Source organism: Nothobranchius furzeri, chromosome 5 (assembly GCF_043380555.1).
Source record: "Nothobranchius furzeri strain GRZ-AD chromosome 5, NfurGRZ-RIMD1, whole genome shotgun sequence".
NCBI lineage: Eukaryota > Metazoa > Chordata > Actinopteri > Cyprinodontiformes > Nothobranchiidae > Nothobranchius > Nothobranchius furzeri.
Genome location: NC_091745.1, coordinates 8,036,715 through 8,049,183, shown reverse-complemented (window position 1 = coordinate 8,049,183; position 12,469 = coordinate 8,036,715). Strand labels below are relative to the sequence as shown.

The 12,469-nt window shown below is 44.2% G+C and overlaps 2 protein-coding genes and 1 long non-coding RNA gene across 10 annotated transcripts in view; 1 reads left to right on the top strand and 2 right to left on the bottom strand.

The window, feature by feature from the left end:
* The window catches only part of mybpc2a (myosin binding protein Ca), a 152,651-nt gene that overhangs the window by 105,881 nt on the left and 34,301 nt on the right, over positions 1-12,469 (bottom strand). The window lies entirely within an intron of this gene.
* LOC139069951 (uncharacterized) lies at positions 1,655-3,117 on the top strand. The gene is made up of 3 exons (XR_011520618.1): positions 1,655-1,874; positions 2,784-2,844; positions 2,932-3,117. It is a non-coding gene; the product is annotated as an uncharacterized lncRNA (long non-coding RNA).
* LOC139069948 (spectrin alpha chain, non-erythrocytic 1-like) lies at positions 3,647-11,375 on the bottom strand. 8 transcript variants are annotated; one of them, XM_070551395.1, is made up of 9 exons: positions 11,229-11,375; positions 6,449-6,571; positions 6,161-6,378; positions 5,972-6,048; positions 5,783-5,887; positions 5,675-5,707; positions 4,695-4,742; positions 4,514-4,582; positions 4,201-4,433 (listed from the first exon to the last, which is right to left on the bottom strand). In XM_070551395.1, the coding sequence occupies exons 2-5, from the start codon at positions 6,456-6,458 to the stop codon at positions 5,881-5,883; spliced, it is 312 nt and encodes a 103-aa protein (XP_070407496.1). In that variant the 5' UTR covers positions 6,459-6,571; positions 11,229-11,375; the 3' UTR covers positions 4,201-4,433; positions 4,514-4,582; positions 4,695-4,742; positions 5,675-5,707; positions 5,783-5,880. The 8 variants fall into 8 exon arrangements, with proteins under 8 accessions (XP_070407493.1, XP_070407492.1, XP_070407497.1 ...); XM_070551393.1 differs by having other exon boundaries at positions 5,783-6,048; XM_070551392.1 differs by lacking the exons at positions 5,675-5,707; positions 5,783-5,887; positions 5,972-6,048; ... (1 more) ...; positions 6,449-6,571; positions 11,229-11,375 and adding exons at positions 3,647-3,732; positions 3,815-4,027; positions 4,951-5,019 and having other exon boundaries at positions 4,122-4,433.

Sequence of the window (12,469 nt, the reverse complement as noted above, 5' to 3'; positions counted from 1 at the left end):
GTGATGGTAAGCTGCTTGTAGCCACAGCCGCCCTGGGGAGGTCTGACAGAGGCGAGGTTGCCATTTGGCACCGTCGGCCCCTCTGACCACCACTAACACAGGCAAGTTGGGTGAAGTGTCTTGCCCAAGGACACAACAGCAGGATACCCCTGGCGGGAGCTGGAGTCGAGCCCATGACCCTCCGATCATGAGGCAACCCGCTCTACCACCTGAGCTGCTGCTGCCCCTAATAATAATGAGTAACATTAATATGTAATATTCTTTCTTTCAAATGATGGTGAGTAATATTAGTCATAACTTTTGGCATAAACATCAGAAGGCTATATTTTATTTTTGCCTCCACAGTTAAAGCCGCTTTCCGGAGTTTACCCCTTTCTGAAATTATGTATGATTTATCAGAAATCCGTAAAAGTGATTATCTTATCACGTACTGTGATGTAATTTAAGAAATACGACTTTTTTTCGGCCCCGCAAAGCTCCGTAAAATAGGAAACTGATCGCCGATCAGAACAAACCAGTAGCGTTAGACCACCGCTTACTTGCTTCAAATTTAAGGAATACCTCAGCTGATGCAGAGCTGATGAACTTTTCACGGACAGGTCTCTAAAATATAAATATATGAGAACACAACATGACATGAGAATAATACTTGTAAAACTTGTAAAGTCGCCATCTTAAAAAAAAAACAGAGCAACAGAGTTTTTGTGTGATATGCGTGTCAGCCACTAGTTGGTGCCATCGGATGAGAGAAATACTCCGGAAAGAAGCTTTAACCACGACAACTTGAGATGCATCTCGTGCACATTGGTTCAAAGAGGACAGTTCAAAACTACTCTGGCTGCTCTGTTCTGAGCTATTTGCAGTTTTCTTAGATGTTTCTGGGCTGCGCTGGACCAAACTACTGTACTGTACTGTAAATGAGATAAACAACATTTTTCAATACAGTGGTTGTACAATATGGAGAGCTCTTTCTCGACACAAAGATTCCACGGCCCGTCATACTGACTGTGGTCAATGTGATCCGACCAGGATAATAAGTTGTCTATTCTAATGCCCAACCGTTTCAGTTTGGTGACCTGCTCCACCTTGGTATCCTCAAATTGCTGATTTAGTGAGGTAGTCTTTGGTAACATGTGGCTGCTGCAAATTGTCATACAATTAGATTTGGAAATGTTTAATACCAATTTATTCTTCTTCACCCAGTCCACTACTGTGTTTACCTCTTGCTGTAAACGCTCATTCAGTTCAGGTATTATCTGTGCGGCAGTAAAGAGAGTGACGTCATCAGCATACATTACCACACTAGTGTTTTCAACAGCATATGGAAGATCATTTATATATGTTGAAAATAAAAGTGGGCCCAAACACCTACTTTGTGACAGACCACATGATATTGCAATACTATCAGACAGGCTGCCATTGCAAAGAACCCGCTGAGACCTATCTGAGAGATAACTATCCATCCAGACCATAGACTGTACATATACTGGACAATTCGATTCCATAGGCTTCAATAACACGTTATCTGTCCATAATGGGAGGTGTCCACCACCGCCATTTTGACCGTGTCACAGGTTCCGTCCAGCCCAGACAATTCCATAAAAGGGAAGAGAGGAGGCGCTGAGGGTGTGGCTGTAAGGCTGGGCTCGAGTGACGACACCCAGGCGAACTAGCTACGAGCTAACCTGAAGCTAACCCTGGCTAACCCAAAGCTAAAGCGGAGGTGGGAGCCGAGCTAACGGATGTAGCCACCTAGCTTCAACCCAACCGGAGCTAACTGGAACACCCATCGACCTGAACCTTACACGGAGTTTAGGTGGAGGTTTTCTGCGCCTGTTCGTGAGAAGTACCAGTATTAAAAAAGTTTTAAATCGGTAAGTTTATAATTTATTTCCGTAATGAAAACATTTTGCTTTGAGCAAGTTTTCAGTACAGTTTTTTTCGGCGCTATCACTCCTGAGTCGCACCAGCCATTAAATGTATCATGAATAAGAGAAAATATATTTAAGTCGTATTTTGGGGGGACATTTTATTATCTTTCTTACAAAATCTGAGACCAAGCGTTTCACATAGCAACACAAGCACCGGTAACCATAACAGAATGAACAACAGCCATTAGAGGAGAGGATGGCGGTGTTTCAAACCCTCCCGGCCGGCGAGGACAGCTCATTCCTGGGCTGGAGCCGGCCCTCAGCACCCCGCCACAGGCTCTAACAGATGCTGGCGGTGTTTGAAACCCTCCCAGCGGGACAGGGGAACTCATTCTTGTGTGGGTCGGAGTCGGCCCGCAGCAGCGCGGTGTAGCCTACATATTTTGTTATATAAGTTGCTCTGGAGTATAAGTAGCAGGACCAGCCAGAATATGTAAAAAAGTGCGAGTTATAGTCCGGAAAATATGGCAGTTATTAGTATTCGAGCTAAATTAGCAGCCTAAATACATTTCATATATTTCCAAAATGTGATACTTGTTTGTATCTTGTACAGCCAACTAGTCTTTATTCTGGACTCAGTACAATTTACCAAAAGTAAAGAGACATTCTACAGATGACGTAAGCACAAGATAACTTACTGGAAGACACGGAATTATCATCAGAACCAGAACAAGAGAGCCTGATAACAGTCGTGAAAATAACAGTTAAAAAGTATGTATGTATAATAGAAATAAAAACATATTAGAATTAGTGTAACTCACTGTGATCCAAACAATAAATCAGCCATAGCTGATTAGTAAATATGACATGAGGTCTGGGAGTTTTTAATTTTCATTTTTATTTTTTTGTTAGATCTGTTTAAATGTCACCATGGCAGCCTGTGTGTCTCCAACATCAGCTACACAAAGCAAGTGTAAGTTCCACATACCTGTCTCACCACTTCATGTATGGTTTTGTACTTTAAACAATTATGACAAACCTGTTATTTTTTTCTCCATAGCCATTTGGATCATTGGAGACAGCTATGTGAGGCGTGGTGCCCAGAGAGCTGCAGAGACAACCTTGGCCTCCCTGACGTCTGTGTCTCCTGGTTCGGTTGGGGTGGACCATCGACATACATACATGTGCCGACACTTTGCGCCCTGTTTTATAAAATGTAGTGTTAAAAATAAATGTTTTTGCTCAATTACTGGAATTTCTTTGGTTAAGACAAAAGTGAGGAATAATCATTTACAAGTTATTTGTACAACAGGCCCATTTTAAATCCCAACAGTTTCTTAGCAGCCAATAGAAATGTGTTCTTAACTAACTTTACTTGGTTTAAAAATCTTACTAAAATAAACTTGAGTGCCGTATTGCAAAACCCAATCATACTTGTTATGTAAACATTAGCTTTGTAGATATTTTTTACAGATATATATTTGTGTGCAACAAAAACCAAACTTAAATAGTTTGTCATTCTTTATTGAAAAACAACAAAATACAGTTATACAGAAGTGTGGGAAAATGATAATGTGAAAGTATTGCTATTTAAATGTAATCCTATTTATCTTTAAAAAGGAAAACTCTAAAAATGTCCTGTACAGCATCATGACAGAAGAATGGTGGTCTGTCTGTCAGAATGTGCTGAACAGATTTGCTCTTTGAGGAGGAGTGTCATGTTTGGAGGAAGGTACTTAACCCAAGACATGCAGAATACAACACTGACCAAAAACTGATGGAAAAAAATGATTTATTTATAAGGAGGAACTTAAGGTGCACAGATAAGTCTGTGGTTGGAACTGCAACAACAGCTCAGCATCTGGAGGAGGGAGAACACAGGTGAGCTTAGGTTCTGGTTTCAAAATCCATTGTAGGCAGGCAGAGGTGTTCAGCAGACTTACTGTGGTGGGTGTACGTGTTGGCTGGAGGAGAGAGAGGTAGAGAGCCGGGGGAAGCGCAGGAGAGGGAGCAGAGGTGGAGAGAAGCGGGGCGTCCTGGTGGATGGGGCACTGGGTGAGATGAGAGGTGGGTTATGGAGGGTGGTGATAAGGTCCGTGTGTTGAATATCCAAATCCTGGAGTAGAGGTCAGTATCCAATGAGGTCGACAGGAATCCTGAAGAATGGTAAATCCAATATAAGAGCAAAAACACTACGAAATAACATTAATCCTAGGAACACTAGAGGTAACACGAGTGGCTGGTTACTACCAAAACTGAGGCAATCTTCTGGCGTCAAATTGTGTCCTCCATCCACCTTAAATAGGAAAGCACCCCGCTGATCGCTGATCAGGAACGGCTGGGGTGGAGTCACCAGAACCATGAAGAACGTGTCTCCAGAGACAACTCGGGTCCTGGTACCGATCAGGAATGCGGACCTTATCACCCAGAGCTGCCAGGTCACGCTCAAAGCCTTCATGTTCACGCTGCAGAGCCTGAACGCTGGCCAGGTGGTGGCCGTAGTTGTCTGTGTTCAGGGCCTGGTTCTTCTCCTCGATCCACTCTTTGGTCTCATCAGCGTCTCTGAGAAGACATCAGAACTCCGTCTGAGTGTGGGTCCAAACTCTACTGACCCGTAAGCGGCGCATAAGTGTGCGGGGTACCTGTGGAAGCGCTGCACCTCATGGGCGCTGCCCAGCATGTTGCAGCGAGCGCCAGCGGTTGTTCAGCTCCTGGAGAGAAACCAAACCCAGTGAGATGAAGGTGGACGCCAGCGGGCTGGACGCCGGACGAGGAAATCTGGAGACGGATCGCTCAGACAGGAAGGGAAGAGCTTCCTCTTACCTTGATGGAATTAAAGTTAGCCGTCGTCTGAACGCCCAACCGTACGGTCTGAGGTCAAAGGTCACAGGAAACACACACCAGTCAGCAGTCATACAGATGCATAAAGATAACTGTAGCCATGGCAACCAGCTGACATGTCCCCACTTTCACCAGCACCTGGTGCCTGCCGGGTCACCTGAATTCCTATGTGATGTCAGCACGGTCGGCCGTGACTGCGGCCATCAGAGGTGACCTCTGATCAGCTGAATGAACTCACCTTCTAGGGTGACGCCGTGTTACCCCGGGTTTCCACGGGAGCCGTCAGCAGCACATTACTGCAGCAGCACGTCTTGCTCGCGTAAGCTGCTGCTTGGCCCTTCCCACGAGACGCGAAGCAGCACGGGAGCAGCTGCCACCGACCGAGCACGAAGTCACTCGAGTGACTTCATCAGTAAACACAACAACAAGCAGGAGAAAACTACAACATGGTTTGTGTTTTATGTTCTGTCCGTTTTATAATCGCCAATACGGACCTGAAAAACAAAGGAGACCGCTAGCTAGGTGATAACTTCTCACGGGGCCGCTCAGTTAGTAACCTTTTTTAAAAGTAAAGCAACCGGAAGGCAGTACGTTCTTTATTCTGAAAATCTCGGTAGCTTCTCTCAATTTCCGCGTCCGATTTCCTGTCTTTCCTTCCCCAAAAATGTCGAACTTGACCCGTTTCAGAGGCGTCGCGCGTAGAAAATAGAACCGGCGCGTAAAGGCCGCGACATGCTGCTCCTGAGACGCGGCCGACTCGCGCTGCTGACGGCTCCGGTGGAAAAGGTTCTGTTGACCACAGCGGTTCCTATCAGCAGCTATGACGTGCTGCTGCAGTAACGTGCTGCTGACGGCTCCCGTGGAAAGCCGGGGTTAGAGTCGGCTTCATCCTGTAAACAAACAAATGAGTGGTAACAAAAACACCACGTCTGGTTCTGGTGGAGGCGGAGGACAACACGCACCTTTCCAGGAGCAGAACCCAGATGTTCTTGTTGCTACAAACAGAGACGAGCAGAGTTAACAAACCACGAAGTGAGAGGGACCAGCTGCTGCAGACAGGTGACGCTCACCTGAGCCTGAACCATAGGAGCCTCCTCAGCCATCAGACCTTCTGACTTCAGTTCAGATGCCACCTTGTTGATGTCCCTCAGGCGGGACTCGTTGGCCTTCAGGTCCTGCAGGACAAAAGCACCTGCTGATTATCACCTGAGCTGATCTGACAGCTGCTGCTGGAAGACAGAGAGGAGGAAAAGTCCGACCTTCTGGAAGTCGTCAAACTTCTTCTGCAAGACCTCGACCTGCTCCAGGTCCGACCCGTCTCTCCATCCTCATTCAGCTAAAGACGCGAGTTCAAGTAAAACAACCTAAAGTCACACAAACACAAAGCAGGTGTGGAGATGTTCGCTCTGAGCTGGAGGTCGTTCCTCGGCTGTGAAGGGCACACGAACCTTGTTGGTGCTGTTGAGCAGCGTGAGGATGTCGCCCTTCTTCATGGTGACCTCTCCAGGACTCTTCTCCTGGTAGTCGTACAGAGCCAGAACCAGCTCCTTCCCGGTCTCATCGTCAGTTGGAGCCACTTGTTGCTGTCGGGTTAACAGGTCTGGTGTTAGAACGTGGTGGATAAGAATGTTCTGACGGGCCGAGGGTTCTGAACCAGCGAAGTGACCTGGACCCAAACAAAGTGAGCCAGAACCTGCAGACACCTCAGAAACATGTCAGGACCAGACCTGCTCTACCTTCCTCCATTATGGTCTCTCCTTTCTGGGTGACAGCCTTGATGCGAGGTTCATGACCTGTGATCTCAGCCTGCAGAGCCTCGTGCTTCTTCAGCAGGTTCTGGACACCAATCAGGTCCTTCCCTGAGGACACATGTTAGAGTTCAGCATTATGCAGTAGACAGACCAGTTTAACCCAGGGGTTTCTTTCTTCTACAATCTGCTCTTTAACTGTATTATTTCCTGCTATTTCAGCTGTTAACTTTATTTTTTCTGTAAGTGTTTTTCTCCCCAGAAGAAGCAACAATGATGCTTTGCTGAGCTGTGGTGGCCTCATGGAGGGGGCCATCGTCTAGCACACTGCTGCTAACCACTTAATCATTCTCCCTCTCCTGATAATAACATTTTACTTTCTTTGATGTTGGATGTACTACTGCTAGTTTACCCGTTTAATTATAGATTCACTAGGATAAATACAATAAAGTTTATCTCTCGCCAAATAGAATATTTACTAAGAAATCACAATGTAACGTGTGTGTGTGTGTGTGTAAAAGCCATGCGTAGTGTTTATTTATAAAGCATATGTTGTTGGATTTTATCCAGAATCTAGACTTTGAAAATATATAGTTTAATTACAGTTTGATTTATTTGACATCTGTATAATGTTTATTATTTTGTTTTTTCCCCCTAAATACCTAACGTTTTAGTTAACATGAATATTAGTCATTCATCCCAATACATGAAGTTACACATTTTAAATTTTAATAGGGGAAGACTGCAGGAGGGAGCAGTAAAATACAGGGGGTCCCCTGCAAAAACTAACTTTATGAGTCTGATGAAAGTTGCTGGTATTCCCGCTGCTTCTTCGGTAAACAGCGCCAACAAAAACAAAGAAACTTGGGATCTTGTCGGCGTGGCAGTGGGATTTAAGGGAAACGCTGTATGCCCTATAGACTTCTCAACGAGCTGCAGTATTTCTCCGGTCAGATCTGTCTCCGAGTTCCACGAGCGGTCAGCCCGCAGCAGCGAGGCGCCGCATCTATGGCGTTTAAAGCGTGCCACAACCCGTGCACGCGCATTGGGTCCACAGCGCGCGTGTGAACGGGACTCGCGAGCGGAAATATACATGGCGAGAGGTCATTTGTGCACTGAGAGGGAGCAAACTGTGTCTGTGAGCGCACAAGGATGTGCACAAGTGACAAACCTGCGTGCGCGCGTTGTCAACGAGCACACGGCAGAGGAAAACGTGCGCGCGCGGCAGCCTCTGTGCGCGCTCGGCAGCCTCTCTGCGCGCTCGGTTTCTGACTCCTGCTCGCTCGGCTGTAAGGGTTTTGGCACTCTGGAGGCGTGGCCTGTGGCAGATCTTCTCTGTCCTCTGATTGGTTAGTGTACCCCGCACTTTACCCTCTACCTATCTATATAAAAAAGTCTGCTACTCAAGCAGTTGCTGGCATAGCTCAGTTGGGAGAGCGGGTGACTCTCGCCCCGGAGGATCCGGGTTCGAGGCCGGGCAAGGAAAATGCAGTAGATGTCACGTTAACTTTTCTTAATTTCAGGTATTTTACAGTTGTGACCGTTCAACTGTCATTAAACGTCCGAATGTTTGCTGGGCAGTGTTTTAAAAAGTGCACATAAGCTAGATGGTTTTAACCATAGAAAATTACATTTTTTGTGATACTGGAAAAATACATACTGAAATAAAACTACTGATTGAAAACTTTATGACTGTGGTTGTACAATATATGACTCACTAATACACTGCAAACTCCCTTAGAGTGGGGCTTCCAGAGAGAGAGAGAGAGAGAGAGAGAGAGAGAGAAAAGTTCTTGCCTCATTAATGAATTGTTTATTTTTTTCAGTATTTAATTGACAAATTATCCTTTCAAATAATTAATTGATGAGTTACATAATTGTCCATTTAGAATTGTTGAATGGACTGAGTCAAGTTTGGTGCACTTTATATATTTCAAAACATGTTTTTTTTTAATGATGCATATAAATAATTTAAATGTTAATTTAATGAAATATTTCTATTTTTTCATTACCTCACCCTTGTTTTGACAAAAACGGGACCTTGCTGGATAATATCATGGAGAAACTATTTGTTCACAGTACATGGCTCAGTGAGGATCTGTGTACCAAAGGAGGAGATACTCAGAAATCTGTCTGCAGATTGTTACAACCCAGACTGGAAGTGGTGGGCTGTAATAAGAAAGGAGACCAAACAGAGGAGTGGGGGTTCAACAACTGATTTATTTAACAAAAGTAAGGATTTACTAAAGCAAGTTAGTGAACAGAAAATGGCCAGTGAGGACTCTCCACCACACAGGAGAGACCCAGTGAAAGCAGAAAAACAGTAGGCTTTGTAGGCAGCACCACACCCTGAGCCCAGGTGCCTCCAAGGCTGCTTAACCAGCTGCCTACAACAGAAGAAAAACACAATTAAACACAAATGAAAACCCAATGAGACGGTGGGGGCATCACAACACGTTCAGGACTACCCAAACACCAGTAATTCTTGACTGCACTGATCTGAGGTGTCAATGGCCATATTCCCCTCTCTTCCAGAGTCATATATTTTCCTCAAGTTCAACTGCACTCTGAAGAGGCTCATTTGGATTGTGCCACATAGGCCAGTGACCTTTGTCTCAGCACTGTATGCTGGAACTATCAGCGACCAACCTGGGAATCTGGTGTGATGAAAATGCTACAACTAGAGATGGTCATCTTGGTAGACAGGGGTTTCTTCATTGATGACATTGTGCCCTGCAAAGTGTACAGGCCAGCTTTCCTTTCTGGCAAACCTCAAATGTCTGCATGTAAAGTTATAGAAACAGAAGCCATAACATCTCTGAGTGCATGTGGAGCGCTCCATTCATCTGGTCCAAGAACACAAGCATTTTGATTGTTATTCCCCTCCTTGCATTTGTAAACAATCAGCTATATGCTGTGGTTTTTCTCCTTACCAACTTTTAAAATAGCCCACTAGTGAAGGCCTGGGCAAAGAAGCCTGATGTCTGAGAACCTCAACATATGTACGGCAACCACACTGTATATTTACACACTTTCATAAAGAAACTGCATATCAAGCTTTCATTCAGATGACCTTCAACAGTGCTGCACCCTGCTGAGGGACATCCAAGTAAAACCTTGAGATGGCCATTTTCTGTTCACTAACTTGCTTTAGTAAATCCTTACTTTTGTTAAATAAATCAGTTGTTGAACCCCCACTGCTCTGTTTGGTCTCCTTTCTTATTACAGCCCGCCACTTCCAGTCTGGGTTGTAACAATCTGCAGACAGATTTCTGAGTATCTCCTCCTTTGGTACACAGATCCTTACGGAGCCATGTACTGTGAACAAATAGTTTCTCCATGATATTATCCAGCAAGGTCCCGTTTTTGTCAAAACAAGGGTGAGGTAATGAAAAAATAGAAATATTTCATTAAATTAACATTTAAATTATTTATATGCATCATTAAAATAAAAAAAAACATGTTTTGAAATATATAAAGTGCACCAAACTTGACTCAGTCCATTCAACAATTCTAAATGGACAATTATGTAACTCATCAATTAATTATTTGAAAGGATAATTTGTCAATTAAATACTGAAAAAAATAAACAATTCATTAATGAGGCAAGAACTTTTCTCTCTCTCTCTCTCTCTCTCTCTCTCTCTCTCTCTCTCTCTCTCTCTCTCTATCTCGAAGCCCCACTCTAAGGGAGTTTGCAGTGTATTAGTGAGTCATATATTGTACAACCACAGTCATAAAGTTTTCAATCAGTAGTTTTATTTCAGTATGTATTTTTCCAGTATCACAAAAAATGTAATTTTCTATGGTTAAAACCATCTAGCTTATGTGCACTTTTTAAAACACTGCCCAGCAAACATTCGGACGTTTAATGACAGTTGAACGGTCACAACTGTAAAATACCTGAAATTAAGAAAAATTAACATGACATCTACTGCATTTTCCTTGCCCGGCCTCGAACCTGGATCCTCTGGGGCGAAAGTCACCCGCTCTTCCAACTGAGCTATGCCAGCAACTACTTTACCAGCAGACTTTTTTATATAGATAGGGAGAGGGTAAAGTGCGGGGTACACTAACCAATCAGAGGACAGAGAAGATCTGCCACAGGCCACGCCTCCAGAGTGCCAAAACCCTTACAGCCGAGCGAGCAGGAGTCAGAAACCGAGCGCGCAGAGAGGCTGCCGAGCGCGCACAGAGGCTGCCGCGCGCGCACGTTTTCCTCTGCCGTGTGCTCGTTGACAACGCGCGCACGCAGGTTTGTCACTTGTGCACATCCTTGTGCGCTCACAGACACAGTTTGCTCCCTCTCAGTGCACAAATGACCTCTCGCCATGTATATTTCCGCTCGCGAGTCCCGTTCACACGCGCGCTGCCATGTATATTTTCGCTCGCGAGTCCCGTTCACACGCGCGCTGTGGACCCAATGCGCGTGCACGGGTTTTGACAGGGGTATGACGCGATACGCATCGATCAGCCTGCCCGGCCTGACCGCTGGGGATTACCGGATGAAAGAATAGAGCACAGAAGTGTCCCCCCAAGCGGCGCGCCCCGTCATATTTCAACCCATTTTTATCTTAAATGCACTGGGTTTTACCCTATTACCCATTTAAATATGCCCTATTAATTATTTTACCGTATTTTACATTTAAATTTCATGGTTAAACAGTACATGCTACATGTTAAACTGATAGTTAGCTAGCTACTTCGGTAAACTCAGCTAGTTTAAAGGCAGCAGTGACATAAAATACAAATATAGATTTTAACTTACCGAAAAAAATGAAGTGGAGACTCCTTGGACGCTCTATTAGTGCAATTAATACCACTGCAAGTCATTTTGTCCAACAATTGCACCAATATTATCCAAAACAGAATTCACAAGCACAGAGACTCAAAATCCCGACACAGTTTCCAGGAGAGACCGAGGCTGTACTGAGGCCTTTCCACGGAGCTAGCTCTGTGGTCACGTGGGTCTGAGGCGGCGGTCACGTGTGTTGGATGCTCATTAATTATACAGAATTTTAGGCTTTCAATACACTTAAACAGAAGAGTGAGAAAAAAATTCACCCCCCTCAGAGTTGTCATGAGTATAAACTAGATAATTTAGACAAAAAACCATTTTTTGAACCAGGCTGTAAACATGTTTATTTCTGCTGTGAAAATGGCATTTTTAACATGGGAGTCAATGAGGATTTGCTCGCTTCTGGTACCAGCCCCCAGCGGATGAGGGTGGAACTGCAATTTTTCTTACTTCCGGGTTGGGACCATTTTCTGAGCGGCATTGTGGGGGCTTGATCCAGACCAATGCAGCTTGTGAAAAGCCATATGCTTTATATGTTTGGCAATAAGCAGGTCGTGGTCTGTTACATCAAAAGCTGCAGTGAAGTCCAAAACACAGGTCCTACTGATTTCTTATCATCCAGACATGTTGACCATTCCTCATTTATGTGAGCTATTGCAGTAGTAGTTGAAGGGCCCTGTCTGTATGCATGTTGGAATTATATTAGCAATTCATTTGCACTAAAGTAATCCATTATTTGATTAAAAAAAATTCTTTCTCTAAAATGTTGCTCAACACTGGCAGTAAACTGACTGGTCTACTATTAGATCCAGTGAAGCCTGCCTTTGCATCTTTGAGCAGAGGTGTAGTTTTTGACCGTTTCCAGAGAACATGTAAGTTTTGAGAGCTGAATGGCAGCCATTTAAAGTATTTTTCCATCAAGATTGTCTATGCCTGAAGAAGTTACTTCAGAAAGACTCAGAACCATTTTCTCAAGAGCTTTCTGAGTTACTGTTTTAAAGTTAAATTGACAGTTTTCCCACAACTGATTTACACGGGTCACTGTCAGTAATTTCCATGTTGGATCTTAAAATGTTGACTTTTTTTGTGAAAAAATATTAAAATAACTAGCAATATTGTGTGGTCTAGTAATAAATTGCCCCTCGTGTTCCACAAATTTTGAAAGATGATTTAGCCTTTTTTGCACATTATTACATTCAATATGTTCCACA

Excerpts from the sequence above, each read along its gene's own strand:
- LOC139069948 (XM_070551392.1), bottom strand. The coding sequence starts at position 4,329 with ATGAAGGCTTTGAGCGTGACCTGGCAGCTCTGGGTGATAAGGTCCGCA. Across the intron at positions 4,028-4,121 it reads AGAAGATTGCCTCAGTTTTG|GATTCCTGTCGACCTCATTG; the intron begins GTAGTAACCAGC and ends ACCATTCTTCAG. Across the intron at positions 3,733-3,814 it reads CAACACGTACACCCACCACA|ATGCTGAGCTGTTGTTGCAG; the intron begins GTAAGTCTGCTG and ends TCCCTCCTCCAG.